We start from the raw sequence: 20,167 nt of genomic DNA, 5'->3' as shown, positions 1-20,167 counted from the left end.
TAAATGTAGTTTAAACATTTTTAGCCTAGCAAAAGAATCTTGTTACGACTGTTCTGACTACATTTAATTTAAAACATTTCATCTGTTGAACAGACAGCAGCATAATTAATTCACACTTCATTGGTCAGAGTCCCCTGCTGTGCCTCTTTACTGTGACTTTTTTGAGGTTTATCTGTGTCGTCTGACTTTTCTAAATATCTTTCAAGATGCGGGGGCCCCTGGCTTAGGGACCCGGATCATCACCACGGCTGCCATTGACGTCCACCTCCCCACTAATATAAATCCCATCCAGTCAAACCCGATGCTTTCTATGGAGCGGGTGGGCAGTGCTATAAGTGACGTCTCCACCAGCATATCGCGGTCCAGCGGCAGCCTGACGGCCCGGCCCCACAGCCTGAGCAGCCACACCCCGGCTTCGTCTTTGACAGACTGCAGCAGCAGCAGCACAGTTCAGGACCTCAGTCAGAGCTATAGCTCTCATCGCTGCTGCCCTGCTTCCTTCTCAGGCCAGGACCCATGCAGGGACCCCAGCATGGTGGTGCAGGAGCTACTTTCCTCCCTGTCTGAGGACTCCTGCCTTGCTCAAAAGGGCTTGGCAGTGGACCCTGTTAACCTTAAGTTCCCAAGTCCTACAGGTTCAGAAAAGGCCAGTCCTGAACTGGACCACAGAATAAACATCTTCAATCGCAGGAACCAAGAGGAGAGGCGAGGCCGGGGAAAGGGTTGCGTGCTGTTGCAGACCAAGCCACTGATCCACCTGCAGGGCAGCACCACTGAACCGTCCCTGGAGGAGAAGTACCGGCTCCTGGGACCAGCTGACACACCTCTGGGGCACATGTCAGATACATAAACTACATTTACACAGAAACAGTTTCTCTTTTTACTGCCTCTCTGTTTGGCATATATCTCACGAGAGGGACTCTCTAAAACTGGATCTTTCGGTTGCTGTGTAAATCCAGTCTTAGCCAATTCAGATCAAGCTTGAGCCTTTGCTTCCAGCTAACACTGACTCTCCTTAACTTGACATGTTCAGTCAATAGTAGAACTTAATAACAATAAGAACTCTTAGGCCCTTTGCCATACTGACCAACCTCTCTTGTTCCTATGTGACGAATTTCTACTGTTCTATCAGAAACGCCCTCCTATAGCACAACAGACAATACCATCCCTCTAGCGGGGTGTCCAATGTGTTCTCGGACACATTCTTCATCAGGAATTCTCACTTTTGAATATGTCCTAAATGCACTGAACTGTGCATGACTTAAAACCAGCAAAGGGCCATTCAAGCCTACATTGAACAAAACCCTAAATGCTGAACAGTGTTGCAAACCAAGACACTGTTAAACTCTGCAGTTCCAATGAGTGTTTTCTATCGCATCTTTCTCGTTATGTTTTCTTTTAGTTTGTAATATCAACTTGCTGTTCTCTGTTCAAACAGCCACAGGGTACAAACTGTAAGATTGGCTTAGCGAATCAACACAGCCAGTGTTTTTTCATCATTTTTACCTTTCTGTCATCTCTTTGTTCGATTTGAAAAGCATATTTGTTTTTGTAGGGTTTATTTGTGTGGGTGAAATGAACAGGTAAGTGACTGGATTACTCAAATGAACCTAGATTGGAGTGCTTGTAGCATGAACCTTTAAAAAATATGTGCCCTAAATGGCAAGCAAATTCTTTGCACTTTAAATGTTTACTGACACTTTTTGTAAAACTTGATATGGAGGAAGTTATTGCCAAATGCAGGTGTTGTCATTTGAATCAAAATAGCAACAATAAAAGTTAGTATTTCTGTAACTGCTCCTACGTCACTGCCTTTTGTTAACAAGCCAATTTGAAGCATTTTCGAAACTCAGAAATTCAGTTTGTTCTCTCGGGCTCGTTTTCACACTTTATTTCATTAGCATCATTATTTGAACATGATTTAATCTAAATGATTTAAGATGATTTACATCAGCTAATCGTGTCCAGGTTGTTTTAATTGCTGTTGGTTACAATTATCAACACAGGGAGCAGTAAGATCTGAGAGGCAGTTTAGTGACCCTGTTTAATTCATGTGTAAATACAGAGACTAAAGGGACAATTACAAATACTGCTGTAGCAGTTGAACGAATGTGATCAATATTTGGTTGTTTTACACAAATAGACCAATGTAACGGTGTTTTGTCAATAATAACTAATTAATAACCCATTAATAAAGTAGTATCATGGTGATTACTATAATTAAAGAACAGATAAAAGCAGCAGGAAACATTGTGGAACTGACTCATCAGAAAAAATTACCAACTAAACGTAAAAATCAGTATGAAATATTACATCTCTCTATATAAAAAAATGGGGTTTTTGGTCTTTACTAAAACGGCCTCACTTCAGCTGACATGTCGTCCATCTTTATCACTGCTCGTACAGTTTCACCATGTAATAAAGTAAAAACAGGTAGTTTTGCATTTTACAGCAGTTTCATAGTTATTACACAGAAACTACCACAAGTGTCTGTTTCCACATTTTTATCTGTGTGTTTAGCTTCGTTATGCAAATCATTAGTAAATTGTCTATCACACCACTTTAGGAGCATTTATTTACTCTAAGTCTAAATTATTAAAGCATGATGATGAATAGTTGATCATGACCAGAGAAACTGGGAGATAAGTGAAAACCTGGCTAAACAACAGTAAGGTGAACTAATCTAAAATGTTCTTTTAGACGATGAGAATTTTAATCGATTTAAATACGGACCAGCAGCAATACACTATTGTTCTTCACAGGCTTAAAACCATGTGGTAAAAACAGTAACATGGTGTAAGATTCGTCATTAGTTAATATTTAAAAAAAAAATCTAATTGTACCAACAACCCAGCTCTGGAACAACCTAAATATAGAATCAAATCAAATGAACCCAGTGACATGTAAGGTGATAACCTAGATCTGCAGCCTCCCAGTATTTACTAAAGCTGTCACCTCGGTCTCGTTTACACAAACAAGAACCCCTATCGCACGCCACGCTACAAGTAAATAAATAATGAACTCGGCTGTTGTTGAACGTGTGTGCCAAACCCTGGCTCAACCTCTGTCTGTCACAGCTGCCTTGGCATTAATGCCTCAAGCGGACGTGCTGTGCCTCTAAGCTGAACTCCTTCCAGCTCACCCAGCTGTGCAGAAGAGGAGACGACACCTACGGTTCAGAGTCCACCTCGCTCCACTCAGAGATTTGTACATCATAAAGGCAGTATACACAAAGTATGTGATGCCAAATATCTTTCCTTTCCAGCTAAAGGGTACATGACAAATGTGTCTGAATGATTCATATGAACCCAATTTGTCAATACGTATCACACCAGGTCAGACTGAGTTAAGAGTTGAATTTTGACAGGCGGGGACACTGAGCAGACCTTTAGGAGACGAGCTAAGAAGTAAATTGCTTTTGGGATGTCTCCAGTGAAACTAGAAGTACAGTCCCTGCCACGCTCGCGGGAAGATAAGTGAATTAACAGTGACCATTAGACACTTAATAATTGAAATGTTTTAATAATGGCACAGAGGGAGTTACTTTAACTGCATTAACATTACATGATCATTGTTTTCCTTCTCATTAACCGAGTTGAGATTTACATCTGCACTGACTCCGGGTACAATAAGGTCACAACTTCCTTCCTTCTTCAAAATAAATAAATCCCTGCAGCAACAGTGTCTATGAGAAATTATTCCATTAATATAAACTATTGGAAACTCTCTGTTAAACCTTTATGTGAACAGGCTGACTTTGGAAAAATGATTTTCCCAATAAAATAAAATTATTTTGGTTAAATCATAAAACAGAAGTAACAGTCTGATGGCTGATATTAGATTTATGTTCCCAATAATAAAGTTGCAAAGATCATTTTTACGTTTTAATTACCATTATGAATTAGCTGTGTATATTGTCATAATGCATTTTATTAGCTATAGTAAATATTACTCTGTGGCTTTATGGCAAAATCAAATGACCCTTAAAATCATACTTGTCATCTTGTTGTTATCTTAAACAATAATTTGATTTTAGTAAACTATGAGTAATGCTACATGTATTAAATAAACTAGTGTGTCAGGTTCTATCCTTCGTTCCACTGTGATAAGAGAGAGGACTGCACGAGCATCATCTGGGTCAGTACATTAAGTTTAACATGTCGTTCTATATCAAGACATTGATTCATGTTTCTGACACAAATTACAAATAACAGATGTTTGCTCCATATTCTGGACCGTTCAGTAAGTCAGAGCCCTAAATGGCTACTTCCATGTAAAAGAACAGAGAATGAACCAAATCTGCTGCTCTTACCTTTACTAAAGTCTCAACTGTCGTCTACAGGCGACTGACAAATGAAAGGAAAACACTACTACTACTACTACTACTACTACTACTACTACTACCTCCCTACAGTGAGGGCATCTAGTGGCTCTCTTATGCTGTGTGGGGTATTTTTGTGGTTTGCGCTCCTCGTCCCCTTGGAGAGGACAAGCTGTTCTGAGTGGTCACCTTTATCCTGGTCTCTTCCAGGCTGACCACGCTCCCAGAGGTCACTGACTAGTTTGATGAGTATGAAAAGGATGTGAATCGTTTCAGATTTCAACCCAATTAAACATTTAGGCTGTGGGAGATTTTGGACCAACATGTTAGACGCCACACCGATGAGGAAATATATATATATACACACACTTCTGTTTCCAGCGGAGCTCTAGAGGCTTCAGCTGCATGTAGGTTTCAAAGGCTATAGGATAGGATTTGACACCAAACTGTAGACTGAAAATAGTAAATGCTGCTTTGTTCACAGTGTGCAACTAATTACTGCCAGTTACTTTCTCACATAGGACCAGACTTCTTTTTTTTTTAAATTAAATCCTCATTTAAAAACTGCTTTTCGTGTTTACCTAGGTTATCTCTGGTTATAAAGTATTATTATTTTGATGATCAGAATCATTTAAGAGTGACAAATATGCAAAAAATATTCATCGTTATCATCAGGAAAGGGCTCTAATACTTTTTCACAGCTCTGTACGTATATGTGTAGTTCTAACTGTTCTTCCCGTGATGGAATAACAAATACAGACTACTGCCACCTTCTGGTAGGGAGAGTTTCATACATGAAGCTGACACTTGGCCTTTGTCGCTACTGATTCTTTGACATCAGCTTGGTGTGTTTCTGCCTTAAAGGTACAAGAAACCTAAACCATTGTTGGTAAAATGTCCACCACAACATAGGAGAGCCACTGAATCCCCTCAGGCCCTCAGGACCCTGGTCAAACATTCAGGCTTTTCTCTTTATTTGTTATCTGCCCAGCACCAAACAGAAGACAAAGTTCATGCAAGCTGGCAAACACAGTGGAGCTTTTAGCAGACTGACTCCCTCAGGAGTCAGTGGAGACCACAGAAATAGAGAATAAGTGTTGCATTTACTTTTTATCACGTGGACAGAAACATGGCTGCAAATGAACATTGCTCTGTGTCGTAATAAACTGGTGATAATGTGCACGTCATGGTCTCCAGCTCGCTCCTAATGCACCAACTGACCACAAACAGTTACTGTAGGTTAAAGGTTTCGATGCAGTACATTTCCAGCTGGTCTCATTTTTATATTTGCTCTAAGTACAGCATGATTAAACCTATTGGTGTCATTAAAGTAACTGGAACTGCAAATGTTCTACATTTATATATTCAACATACAAACATACTGTACCTCTCAATGAGTGACACTAACAACACTAAGGTGATCTTGTTTTTAAATAGGATTTCTTCCCGAGTGTCTGGATGAGATTTAGAATACGGCCGCACGGCACCAAACAGCTGGGTATATGTTTAAAACGGGTCAATCTCATTGAGAACAAATAGATGTTGTGAGGCCGACTGCATTACTGCTGCGGTCTGACAGATTCAGAACACGTCTCACACAGGACGTCCTTCCAAGAGACTCTGGAGCAGGAGAAAAATACAAATAAATTATACATCATTTTTTAAAAAGCTTCTCAGGTTCTCGTTTCGAAACATACTTCTTAAGTGCACAGGATCCAGAGGGTCGCTTGGTGGAAGAAATCCACTCAGGAGACTGTTGTCATGGCTGCAGAATTTTTTACATGGGGTTAGGTTCTGGTACCCTTCCCTGTCGTGCTTGTTATGCTTCTTTCAGTGAAAGTGGGTCAGTGGACAAAAATCCTGACCTGTCACCTGGGTGCCTGAGCTCAACTCAGTACTCTGAATAAATGCAGTAATATTAAACAGAAATCAGTTTTGTAAGAGCAGTAACAAACTAGGAACAAAAACCAGTGTGTGTAATGTAAAACTAAAAAAATACTCCTGTAGAAGTTATAATCAATCAGACCAACATGTACGCTAGTTATGTGATAACAATGAGGACACTACTAACTTAGTCCTCCGGGAGATGGGACTCTGCATCAGTTTGTGCTCCAAAGAGCTGAATGTAAAAAATCTACAGAACATCAAAATTAATTCAGCAATTCTACGTGTAAGTATGGAGTTATGCATGACTTGCTACATGAACAGCAAATTAGCCATCGCTGAGTTGTGCAAGAGTAAAAAGCACAACTCTTTAGGGAAATGTCTGCAGCGAATTCAACAGTTCTTCGAGTCGTACTGGAGACATATATTCACAGTCAGTCTCATACTGCTGGAACACATTCATAAAAGTCCTGACTTAATATTTACCGTCACTTATATACAATGATTTGAGACAAAAATTCCTACAGTGAGTGAAAATGAATCATTTAAATTAATCTCTGTTCTGTTTTATTTGACTTTATTTAACATTTAATTTAAGTCTTTCATTTGTGCTCAACTTCCTGACACTAGATGGAAAAGTGAATTCATTAAATTAGAAATTGCTTTAATAGTATAGAATCATGCTAATATTAAATTTGGTCCCTAATCAGTGTGTCGGAACATTATATTTCTTATTAATGCTTTTTTCTGTGAGTGATTTTATCAGCCTGAGTAGAGGGGCAGTGGGCCGGTAAACTGCTTTTCTATATTATTATTTGTCCTGAGCTCCTAGACAGCCTTCAAGCTGCCAAACGGTTTGCACAGATATCATAAAGTGTCTCTGGCCACCAGAAAGGACACCGACATCAGTCGTCCTGAATCCAGTAGCCAAGACTAAATCACATTCGCTGCCTCGGCCTGAGCTTGGGGTGTCTGCCAGCGTGTGCTGGGGCCTTGCAAAATTTCCATCTGGCTTCTAGGGAGTCGCACATCAATTGCTCTCAGCTAAATGCACTCACATATGAATATTTCAGTACAATTTAATGTTTCAGCTACAGCCCCAAAGGAGCAGAGCATCAATTTGTGAACACAGTTCTCCTGGAGTTAAAAGCCAGGCCGGATAATAGAGTATGAAAGGCGCTGTCAATCTAGAGGAACGTTTTTTCACTTGAGAGACAGAAAAAAAAAAAGCACAGAAAAGCACGCCGCCTCGCCTTCAGCTTCAAGCTGCATACAAAAGTTTCCTCTGGAAAGTAGCTGACGGAGGCAGCAGCAGGCGGTGTTTGGTTCACCAGAGTCACCAGTCGATTTGCCAATCTTACACAAACACATACACACACACACACTCACACACTCACACACACTCACAGCTGGTGGAGGGAGCAGGTCAGGGAGCCGTGCACCTGCTGTCCTGTTAATAAAATACCCCAAAGTGATGCTGAAACCTCTTCCTTCACACAGAAAAGCTTCTCGTAGGTGTGAGAACACGGGTGCTTCACAAAACAGGCAGATTGTGACACAACTGAGTTAATCAGCTGCTCAGGAAGTAGAACGCTGTGGTGAACAATGAAGACGACTGAAGCCTGGATTGTGTGCCTCAATTTAACAACTGTTTGCTTCAAATGTTCCACAACTCAAAGAAACTTAATTTAGTATTAGTATTAAAAAAAACTAATCAAATTTAGTTTCAGCTGCAACCACTAAATAGTTGGCCATAAATCAATTATTGATTATTGATTCATTTATAGCTGAGCCATCGTCTCCACTCTGCTTCAGGGAGTTAAAACACACTGTATAATGAACACGTACACTTTAATGTGAGAAAATGACAAAACTGTGTCTTCACGTTTGATAAAGCTGCATCCCACCCTGACACTGTGTCTGTGTTTGAAGAGTAAATCCTGATATTAAAGGTGGACTGTGATTCTCTTTATTTCTCCGTTCTGCCTGCGCTGACTGTTTCTGTGGGTGCTGAGGTGTCACGCACAGAGTGACAGCTTTGTTTTGACTGGTCCAAACAGAGGTGCTACTTTTTTCATTTAAGTGACACGGCCTCTTGTTAAAGCCACTAATAAGCAACATGACTGATGCTCTGTGCTGACGAGAGCAGCCGATAATAAAATACAAGACGCGCATTTGTAAAATAAAACAGGCGGCTGACAGTTACACTAATAAGGTAATAATGGCACAGGTTCTTCAGCCCAACAATGCAGAGCTGCCCTGAGGCACCAATCAAAAATTAATACTAATTATCATGTGAATACTGCATTAACTCTGAATGATGAATTATAAATCTGCAACATGGTTCCCCTCTCAGATCGGCTTCGCTTGAATGACGATGTAATTTTTTTTCCCCTCACTGTTTTTGGACCCGTCACAAATAACTGTGGATGCAGGTCATAACATCTCTGCTGTGATATACGGTATATAAACTATTTATAATGTAATATCTTAAAGGTAACACTTGACCTTTTTGTCTTTGGGGTTATTATAAAATGATTTGAGGCCACATCTGTTTACACAGTTTTAATATCTTCCAGCTTGAGTGCTTACATTAATTTGAGTTTTCGCTGACTCTGAACATACGCGCGGACTCGAAGCGAAGTCACTGCTGGTTCTGTAAAATCATTTAGAGCCTTCAAGCAGCTCCAGTATTAATTACATTTCAGGAAGTTCAAATGTTGATGTTCAAATGTCTCGGAGAGGAAGCACGAAGTGTCTGTGAACATGTACATTTAAACAATTAAAGAATATTTAACATTCATACACTGATTTTAGTATTTACACTACAACTTACTGTACATGGTAAATGATGTGCAAGAGTAGGTTTGATGTTTTAAGAACAGATTAGAAGAGGAGAGTCTCGAGCTCCTGAAAATGTTCACTCTCTTGGACATATTTTACACATTCATACTATATAACTAACCAGAGTTATATTTTATATCTTAATCACCTATGGATATTAGTGTGGGAAAAAGAATCTACACAAGAGATGACGTCCTTTATCACAACGAAGCAAACCTGGAGTTTATCACCTCACTCCAGCTGAGCTGAAGAGGTCTCTCCGTGGATGTCGAGCTGGTGATAAACTAAAGACTAAGACATGGAGATAGAAATCTTTCCCACCATCCATCCATCATGGGAAATGTCAACTCTATACTGAACAAAAGAGTAGCCTGGTGTGTTTTACTGATTCAGGTTGAATCCAAACACTGAAGATTCCCATGTGGATGTGCCAAACTTCACCCTGCTACGAGCAGACAGAGATGCTCAGGCGAGTGGCAAGACAAAGGTGGAGGACTTGCTGTATTTGTATACAGGAGATGGTGTAACCCTGGTCATATTACTGTCAGGCAGAGGATATGTTGACCGGACAAATGGTCTCAGACTGTATTATGTTCGCAGGAAAATTCAGTCATATCATTCCAATACTCGTTTACATTCAATCGAGAGCAAATGCTAATGTTGCATGTGAAGTCGTCCATCAGGCTGTTACCAGGTTGTTGCATCGTTGTAATATCAGGAGATTTTAAACTTGGGACTCTCATCTGACACCTGACTGGATTTCTACAGATTGTCTCCTGACTAGTGGAGTGTCAAGTGTCACGGAGGCCTAAACCTCTACTGCCTTACCTCCACTCGGCAGGTCAGACCACTGTCTGGTTCTACTGCAGACATGTTATGAACCCTGTGTACTGAAGTAACCTGCAACCAACACTGTCAGGAAGTGGGCACCTGAGGCTGCCGAGTCTCTACGGGACGGCTTTGAATGCACAGATTGGAACGTGTTGCTGGAAGCAGAAGGGAAAGCATGGACATTGACAGACAGGTTGAGTGTTTCATGGATTACATCAACTTCTGTGGAGACACTGTTATAACTGTGTGAGATCAAGACTATCCTTAACCAGATAACAGTGGTATTTAAATGGAGACACAGAAAGGCTCACACATGTCCAACGTAAGCTGAAGAGGAAACTGAAGCAGGCTGAGGATGACTACAGAAATACAATAGAGAACAACATCAGAGAAGTGTGTGTGTGTGTGTGTGTGTGGGGGGGGAAATAACAACTTCACTGGCTACAAAAACAAAAGAACCACCAGACACCAGTGGATGATGTGGACTTAAGTTCTTCAACAGGTTTGACGCAGCCTGTATCGTCCCAGTACCCAAAGTAAAGTGTACAGGTGAACTAAATGACTACAGGTCTGTGGCTCTCACATCCACTCACCTCTCACACTGTGAAGGTCCTAGAGAGGATGAGTGCGTGCTCATGTTGGTTAAATAATGCACAGTATGTCTGTAGTATTCTCTGCAATAAACAAGACATATCACAGATATTTAACAACTACCAACTTCCATTTATCTATATACCAAGATACACTGTGCTCTGTGAACACGCTTCACCCAGTCAGCTTAACAGCTGCCAGTGTGGACTGAAGTGTGTTTGAAACACAATCAGCACATCCATCAAAATCCATGAACTGCCTTCAAACTCCAGTAACATCCTGTGTTTCTAGAGTCCTTGTCTGTACGTTAAACTGAGCTGATCTGATTCTGCTCTGTACGGATTCCCTTTTTTGCAAGTTAACTTCAAAGATATAATAAAGTCCTCTTTATACAGTAAAAGGGAGTCGTTGTGATTAAACATGGACCTAGTTGGACACAGAGACGGTTGGCAGAGGACAGAGGAGAGGTGGCATTGGTGTAAAACTACTAGATTAGATCAAATCTGCTATAATTCCTCACGTCATAAACTATAGTTTATCGATCAAGGCTGGTCTGTGAGTGCAGCCAAACCTCTAGAGTCCAATCAACTGTCTGAAATTTATGGCAAAACAATAAGTACATTAAAATGTGAATTTTACAAAGCATCTGGCTGAACTGCAGATTTCCGTGATACCGTAAATCGAGCGTATGAGTGGTTTTTCAATTGGTGCTTTAGGAGGAGAGCAAGGATTTCCATTGCTAAGCAGGAAACTGCTGTTGTTCATATAGTCATAAAATATGATGCCATAAAAATCTGAGGAGTTCAGAACAAGGTGTTGGCAGATAACATTTGGAAATGCTCGGTGTAAGCATCACAAGCAACAAACTGCAAGGGCATGACGTCAAATCAATTCAGGATGAAGTAACAGTACACTGGCTACCAAACACTTCAATAAAGATTTTCAATGTGCTGAGCTCACATGTCAGCGTCCAGGTAAAATGACACAGTACTGGCGTCGAACACAACCCAAACATGCCAAGGACAGTGACACATTTAGGAAAATAAAGCTTTTTATGTTTTACTGTTGAATCATTTTAGAGCCTCAGTGATTTTGAATCAAGGCCAGCGTCTGAAATATTCACTGTTTCGTATGAGGCAGGTTTCATCTTGGCCAAGACAAGAGGGGAGAAGTGCTAACATCACAACTCGTGCAGAAAGATGAACCGGTAATTAGGCTTGAACGCTACTGAACATCTCACTTCAACAGCAACAGCACACCTCTTCTACCATTAACGCAAAATAAATGAAATGAATTACCGCTCCTTTAAAGACACATTCTGAGATTAACTGTGATAAGAAGCATGTTGGCAACAGGAACACGAAGGGTTCTAGTAACACATGCTAAAAACTGCAGATATTAGAGTTCACCAGTTAATAACAAGCACGTTACAGGAGAACGTTGGACTGGACGTAAACAAACTGGCACAACTTCAACTGAATCCAGCTCGGGGAGTTCGCAGCGATGGCCATAGTAAATTAGTTATAGGTCTGACAATAGAGGCAAAGTGCCATAGAACCCTAAAAGATTCAAGAGAAGAGAAGTCACTGTGAAAAGTTCAGTAATTCAGCCCAGAACCCCCCCACCCCCCCTCACCAAACAAGAACATTTGGCTCTTGCCAAAGTTTAAGTGGATGATTTCAGTCACACATATATATTTCATGAGGTTAATGGGCCCCATCAAGTTGTGATTACAGATTCTTCTGGGAGGCTTTTATGCTGGAGTGACAGCCAGGATGGCCAGACGTGGACTGAAAGTTATTAACAATGATGCTGCCCATGATTTTTCACTGCACGTTAGACGTATATGAAACTCTGACCTGCAGAGCTCTTCCAAATATTTTATCTTGCTGCACTACAACGAGAATAAATAATCCACAGTATTCCAAACCACAATTTACCAACACTTCACATTTAACGTGTCCACAGAAGGAATCTGTCTATTTTCTATTATTGCAATGATTCATTTAATAAAAGTAAAGTAGTAGTGAGGCAGAGATACAAGTTAAATACAAAAGAACCTCTGAGAAAATATTTGGACGACGTTAAAGCAGCGTTACTTGTTCTATATTGTTTCTGTCCCCTCGTTAATCTTCACATTGTTGTTTCCACCTCTACATTTATCACAACAACAACAGCCGCCTCTCCATGGTCCTGACAACAGTGCCCTGGGATTTGACCTCAGTATTTTCTGAAACTACAGCCACGTCCAGCTTAGCAGAGACTCCGGGGAGGAGATTCTTTAAAGGGAACCACAACATTTGAGGCTTACAGAGCTCTCACAGATCTTTAGTGACAGTGACTCAGACTTTTAAATTTAATGCTTGTAATAAGCTCTCTGGGGACTAAAAATCGAGGTAATGCTTAGTCTGTGTTTAAAATATATTCAACAAATTAATGTTATATTTAAGACACTGTGTACGAAGGGAACTTAAAGTGGTTTGAAAACCTGCAGTGAAATGTGGACTCACTGATGCTGCTGAGTTCAGTATTGAGTTCATCATAAAGCGTATTATTCTGGTCCAGGCTAGAAATAAAGCTCAATAAGAGCCACGTTACAGATTTAATTTAATTCATCCTAAATATGAGATGACTCTTCTATTGATAAAACTGACAGCTAACTTCACATCTATGCTTCTCCTTGTTCTGCTGTTTGCTGTTTTGTGGTATAGATGCTGCTCGGTTTGTTTTTCTCCTGCGTTTTCACCTCATATCAACCACTACTGAATGCTTTTCACTGAGTTAGGTTCAATTTGTGTTTGTTTATAATAAAACTGTGGTCTGTGAGCTGTTTGTGATGCATGAAGTAAAAAACAGTAGGATACGTATGACTGTGTATGTGAATTTGTACCTAGTGTAACACGGACAGCTGCAGGTGTTATGTGTTGCCTACCTTCAAACAGCTGGTACCAGTGGTCAGACAGGATCCAACAACAATTAGCTCAATTAACGACAGAGGCTCAATAAACTCATCTCTGTATTTTCTACAGCGTCACTGGTGACAGGAGAAGTTCCACAAACCAACTCTCAGTTTGTTACGTTATATTAGTTTGGAGGTAACGTGGTGCTTTTACAATTTGAAGTGAATCTCAAATGGCTGCAGGAGGCCCACCTCACATGTTGAGGGATTAAACCACCATGAACGAGCTGACAAACAGTTTGACCTGCAGCAGCTTCAGAAACAGACTCGACATCATATCCACACATCTCCGAGGCCTCATGTCGCTGATTAATGAACTAATGCCCCTTGAAGCTGTCAGGTGCACAAGCTGCTGCTCCTGATCCAATCAAACCAGGGTTTCCATGAGCAGGAGGGTGTGTCTTTCAAAATAAGAGCCGGCATCTGAAAAAACTGCGGAGACGGAATTGTGTAAATAAAATCAGCCTTTAAATATCTTCACAGAATTAAAATGAGATGAATCTTCCGTGTGTTCAGCGTTTCTAAAGCAAACCTGTTTGTAATGAGTGATGTTCCAGTTTGTGTCCAGTAGATGGCGCTCTCAAGTAGCTGTGAGCAGGGGTCCTATGACCTCAGACCACAGACTGGACTGTATGCTTTGAATTGTATATATATATATATTTATATATATATATATATATATATATATATATATATATATATATATATATATATATATATATATATATATATACATATGCTTAGTTTTTCCCGTTTCATATAGCAGCACTGCAGCACTGCAAAAAAAAAAAAAAAAAAAAAAAACAAGTAACATTTTAAAAAGGTCAGTAAAAACTACAGTCACAACAGATGTCAAATTAATTATATGACAACGACGCCTTGTCTGTGTGAATATTCTGTGTACATCATGTAAGAAATTGTGACGTGGACAAAATAAAACCCCAACAAGCAGCCGGTGTTTCACTGTGTGAAGTTAAAATGTTGTTTAACTTAATAAATTTAGTAGAAACTTTGCCAGATTTTAATAAGAATAATAATAAGATGATTATTTTTTAGTGTGAAGAATTTTTGTGCAACATTTATTTTATTTATTTTTCTCCCTTTGACTGTTTGTGAGGAGAAACTAAACATCAATATCTGCATTACTGGACTCTTGTCATCCATAAATTTGCCCTGGATTGATTTTTTTTTCACAGGTTGAGAGAAATCGAGAGATTGGATAATCCGGTGTCGGCGTCATGACGTCAGAGGAGCGGCGTGTGGGACCCTGCAGCCTCCTCTCTCCCCCCCTCCAGTCCGAAGAGACACAACTTATCAGGGAGGCATCCGAAGGACCAGTCACCTCCTCATCTTTTCTGCCTCTACCACCGTCCCCTGCACCCTTCCTGTATGGTGGATATTATTTTCAGCTCTTCTTTCTTGGGTGATATGGGGGATCATTCCAAAAGTAAGTACAGCACCAGTGCTCGCTGAGTTTCCAGTGGCACACACTGTTTTCGTCGCGGCGTCACTGTGGGCTACGTGATATATACTCAGCAATGCGCCGCGTCCTGAAGGAATTTATAGAATAGCGCAATTTTGCGCGTTATTTCTGTGACTGCGCGTTTTTTTTTCCTTTGTAGAAAATGAAATAATTCAGTGTAAAGTTTGACGACAGCTGGCAGAAGCTCCATGTGTTACATGAAGAGCTGATAGACAGAAGTTCAGCGCAGACTGAGACGCGCAAACTGCACTTTAATAAATGAACGACAGTAATAAACGAGAGTGTGCTCACAGTGTTTGACTTGGATTCACAGAGAAGCCAGGATTCGCCATGTGTGTAGGATGTGGAAGTCAGATCCATGACCAGTACATACTGAGAGTGTCTCCCGACCTGGAGTGGCATGCAGCCTGCCTGAAGTGCGCGGAGTGCAGCCAGTACTTGGATGAAACCTGCACTTGTTTCGTCCGGGACGGCAAAACCTATTGCAAAAGAGATTATGTAAGGTAGGAGTTACTGGAGATATTTACCTTACACACAACAGTTCGTTTAAGAATTTTCCATTTAAGTTAAACGTGGGTCTATTTAATAAATAAAAACACTAATTTAGATTTTAAAATGCTCAGTAAAACACATCAAAATATAAAGTTAAATAGCAGAAAGCTGATCCACAATTCTACAGTAAAAATATAAAACCACACATTTATTAATAAAAGTATCAGAGCAACAGTTAAATCTCCTCCACTTCAGCCGAAACTTTGTTCTTATTATTCCTAATTTTAACATTTCTTCTTCTGTTTTAATGCTTTGATCGTTTTTCAATTTTCCAGGTTGTTTGGAATAAAATGCGCAAAATGCAACCTGGGCTTCAGCAGCAGCGACCTGGTGATGAGAGCCCGGGATAACGTGTATCACATCGAGTGTTTTCGGTGCTCGGTGTGCAGCAGGCAGCTGCTGCCGGGAGACGAGTTCTCTTTGCGGGAAGACGAGCTGCTGTGCCGGGCGGACCACAGCCTGCTGGAGAGAAGCTCCGCAGGAAGCCCCATCAGCCCCGGACACATCCACTCCAACAGACCGCTGCACCTGGCAGGTCAGATCATTATTATTATTATTATTATTATTATTATTATTATTATTATCATTATTATTAAGAAGGGCCCTTGAATTTAAAGAAATACTGGAGAGACATGTTTCACTACTTTAGAAGCAAAACTTGAATGTTAAATAAATAAAAAGCTGTAAATTAGGATTTCAGTCATTTCTATTTTTGAACTCCTTTAATTCGGCCTCCGTGTCTCTGTGCACTCAGCACTCTGTGTGCTGCCTCCTTCTTTAGCTCATTTCCTATTTATTCTCATCACCACTGACCCGTCCGGCCTCTATTATCTGAATTATCTGGTTTTTAAGTCGCGGCCGTGGCCGTGTGTGCGTGCGTGTGCGCGTGTGCGCCGAGCTGTCACCTCGAGGGCTCCTGCCAACAGAAAGAGAACAAAGCAAATGTTTGAATTATGTTCAGCAGCTTCCTGCTTTAAGCTCGACTCAAACGAGCTGAGAGGAACGAGAAGCGCCTGCAGCGGCAGAGGTTCACCTCAACTTCAGAGGAAAACAAACGAGCCCTGATTTTAGAGCAATGCAGGAAGTTAAACGTGTTAAAAATAAGAGAAAAGACAAAAGTTCTTTTTTATTTCCATGCATGAGATGAAGAAATCACATCCATTAAAATCATTATTGTCTTTTCCTGCGTAAACGACGCAGCAGAACAGCCGCTCGCTGCAGCAGCGCGTCAAAGGCTTCTCCAGGCCTCTAACAGATGTGTTGCGTCCTCAACAGACCCGGTGACGGTGCGGCAGGCCCCGCATCGGAACCACGTCCACAAGCAGTCGGAGAAGACGACGCGGGTGCGGACGGTGCTGAACGAGAAGCAGCTCCACACGCTGCGGACCTGCTACAACGCCAACCCGAGGCCGGACGCGCTGATGAAGGAGCAGCTGGTGGAGATGACCGGCCTGAGCCCCAGGGTGATCCGGGTCTGGTTCCAGAACAAGCGCTGCAAAGACAAAAAGAAATCGATCCTGATGAAGCAGCTCCAGCAGCAGCAGCACAGTGATAAGACTGTAAGCATCTTCGTAAGTTTGACCACTTGATTACTTCCATCGTTTATTCCACGTTGATTCTTTGTTTGCTTTATTTAAAATGATAGAATCCTCCTGTGGGTATTTAATCTGATGGTTCAACACAAACCTGATAAACATGTGTTTGCTTCGGTTCTGGATGAGTCTGACTGCTGGTTCTAGTCTTCTGCTCTTATTTTGACTCGTTTCCAAACAGTTGAAGTGGATCACAGTGCAGGTTTTCCACTTGGCTCCAGAGTTGTTCTGTATTCAAACTTTTAGTCAATGAATAATGCATCAATAGCTTTGGCTTCAGTTGCTTGACCTGAAAGATTAAAACGTCCTCTGCATCTATCAGAGCCCAGATCAAGCTTTACTCAAACAGCTGATGCGTTTCTAATAAAATCCTGGACACAGACAGATTTTAAAATGTGTTTTGAACATTTCGTCAGAACCTGCAGGGCCTCACGGGGACGCCTCTTGTGGCTGGGAGCCCTATCCGACATGAGAGCACCGTGCAGGGAAACCCAGTGGAGGTTCAGACCTACCAGCCTCCATGGAAGGCCCTGAGCGAGTTCGCCCTGCAGAGCGACCTGGACCAGCCAGCCTTCCAACAACTGGTGCGTGGAAATAATGGAAATAATCTATCTATCTATCTATCTATCTATCTATCTATCTATCTATCTATCTATCTATCTATCTATCTATCTGTCTATCTATCTATCTGTCTGTCTGTCTGTCTGTCTGTCTGTCTGTCTGTCTGTCTGTCTGTCTGTCTGTCATCTGTCTATAATAAAAGTCTTATCACAGTGTTCCCTGTCTCCAGGTGTCTTTCTCTGAATCGGGCTCTCTCGGGAACTCCTCGGGCAGCGACGTGACTTCTTTGTCCTCTCAGCTACCGGACACCCCCAACAGTATGGTACCGAGCCCGGTGGAGACGTGAAACGGGGCCCCTCAGACCTGTCGGACCCCCCCTTCACTTCCTGCAAGGACAGTTGCAGCATGATCCCGGTCCCCTGCATGTGAGCAGCTCATCACATCGCCCAAACTACAGAGAGGAGCTTGTTTTTGGTTTTTTCTTTTCTCACATGGAGCCGATGGAACAAAGACTCCGAGTTCTTTTCTGTTGGAGATTTTTCATTGACAAAAACTAAAGCAGAACAATTGTTGCATGACTTGATGCGGAGAGAGAAGATGTACAGAAGAGCTCCCGGTGGATTTACTACAACAAACCTCCATCAGAAACAAAGTTGGAAACAGATTCTGCTATTTCATTGTGATCATTCTGTGTCTTGTTTCTTTATCATGAGAATTTTCTTTTGATACGTTCATTGCGTTGTCGAGTCTTAAGGTCAGAGCATGATATTTCTTCGTGTTGTAAAATACTTCATCTTAAGGGGCATCTTAAGGTTGTTTGAGCTTCTCGGACAAAAAGTAAATTATTGTTATATTATTTATTGTTAGGAAAACAATTCGTAAAGGGATTATTAACTGATAAAAATAAAAAAAGCTGAATACATAAAGTGTCTTCGTTCCCAGTGTCTGTTCAGGCGCACAGCTGCATTTGGAACTGATAGAATCGTATTTTATAAAAAAATCAAGCTGAATTTTATTACAGCAAAAAACTCGAGAACAGCAGCTGAGTTACAGAAGCTGAATCAGATTTAATGGTGTCAACAAAAAAAAAAAATAAAAAAATCAGTGTCCACATCCAAACAGGCAGCAGGTCGTTAGTCTTCATGACAGCGAGTTATCTGTGATTTTGGACACATACTAATCCTCTGTGTCTGTGTTTGAGGAACAGATTCACTGCGTTAAAAAGGAAAAACTCGAGTTTCACTGAACTGAACAAGTCGTTCGTCCTGTTCCATCACCATCATGTTGGCCTGTCTGAACTGAAGCCTGGAGGCTCTGCTGTCTTATCATCCTCATCCATCTCCGCTGCTTTCCCCTTCGGTTCTGTGGCTGGTGGTCATTTACTATCTTGGGGGCAAAAATCTGCTGTAAATTGTGCTCAGTCCAGTTTCTCTGGTAGAGTCACAAGCCGAGTCTAGACAGCGCGCAGGGATCAGCGACCTCTTATCTAGTCCTGGCATCACCTGCAAGCGATACACTCACTGAAGCCACAACAAACTAACTAACCCCCCTCCACAGACACACACACATAGCTACACACACCCTCCCCGAAGCCCCTCGTAAGTGAGGGGAGCAGAGAGCAGCTCGTAAAGGGTCACTTCTCCTGCTCGGTTTATTTTCCTTCAGTGAATTGCGTTATTGCGCACGGGTCAGGCCGAGATGACAGCTCAGAATAAATGAAGTGACCTCTTTTACAGTGCAGCTGAGGAGTAGGAACTGAAAACCAGTGGATGAATCTGTTCTTAAAATGTCTTAAAATGCTTTTTATCATAGAAGTGGAAACACGGACACGCAGGTGAGATTGTGAGGAATTTAAATCGTGGAAGGCGAGAGTCGCGTTTTATTTAGTTTTATTCCAAATTAAATAGTGAATAAATCGGTTTATACTGATGCATCGAGGAACAGAACTGGACTCTAACACAGCAAATAACTGATGAGTGTGTTTTGATTTAGTGTGAAAATCTAATAGGCTGCTCTGACCGCGTGTTGGTCGGAAGTTTGAATGACAAAAGACAGATAATAGATTTGTAATTGAGCTATTTCGAATACGATAAGAAAACAATGTGAGCAGATTAAGATAACACAGATAAGAAGAAGAAGAATAACAATGGCGGTAACACACAGGAATGCAGGCCTATCTGCTGCTCTCCAGCAGAAAATCATAAAGGAGCCACAACAGTTCATGTCCAGGATCCAAAGCGCGTGAAACGAACATTAACTAAAATATTAGTAATATTCCAAATATCAGCTTTAATTCAGCCACGTTCGCTCAAATAAATAAAGACACACCTGTAAAATCAGAATTATTTCCATTAATGCCACTGATTCAATGAGAGGAATGGATGTGAGACTGAACGGGACAAACGGAACCGCAGCCAACTCTAAACGAGCATCATCAGAAGTTCATTAAGCTGCAACACAGCTGACGTTTTTCACGTTTTCCGCTTCAGTCATCCTGCTTGTCTGTCCTGACACCCATAAAACGACGTCTGAGGACCTGTAAGGCCTAA

At 41.2% G+C, this 20,167-nt stretch overlaps 2 protein-coding genes across 2 annotated transcripts in view; both read left to right on the top strand.

Annotated features, from left to right (window-relative positions):
* Positions 1 to 1,736, top strand: part of LOC113174077 (transmembrane protein 266-like) — a 38,968-nt gene extending 37,232 nt beyond the window's left edge. The window contains exon 11 of the mRNA XM_026377756.1: positions 207 to 1,736. Coding sequence (XP_026233541.1) covers positions 207 to 850 — 644 coding nt within the window. The 3' untranslated portion in view covers positions 851 to 1,736. The remainder of the gene's footprint in view (positions 1 to 206) is intronic.
* Positions 1,737 to 14,743: 13,007 nt separating this feature from the next.
* On the top strand, positions 14,744 to 18,496 carry LOC113174556 (insulin gene enhancer protein ISL-3). The gene is made up of 6 exons (XM_026378621.1): positions 14,744 to 14,877; positions 15,227 to 15,416; positions 15,741 to 16,000; positions 16,741 to 17,036; positions 17,474 to 17,641; positions 17,848 to 18,496. Exons 1-6 carry the CDS (start codon positions 14,820 to 14,822, stop codon positions 17,962 to 17,964), a joined length of 1,089 nt encoding a protein of 362 aa, XP_026234406.1. The 5' UTR covers positions 14,744 to 14,819; the 3' UTR covers positions 17,965 to 18,496.
* Positions 18,497 to 20,167: the final 1,671 nt, after the last annotated feature.

This window comes from Anabas testudineus, chromosome 3 (assembly GCF_900324465.2).
Source record: "Anabas testudineus chromosome 3, fAnaTes1.2, whole genome shotgun sequence".
Classification (NCBI taxonomy): Eukaryota; Metazoa; Chordata; class Actinopteri; order Anabantiformes; family Anabantidae; genus Anabas; species Anabas testudineus.
The sequence above is the reverse complement of the archived record's forward strand: the minus strand, read 5'-3'. Positions and strand labels throughout refer to the sequence as shown.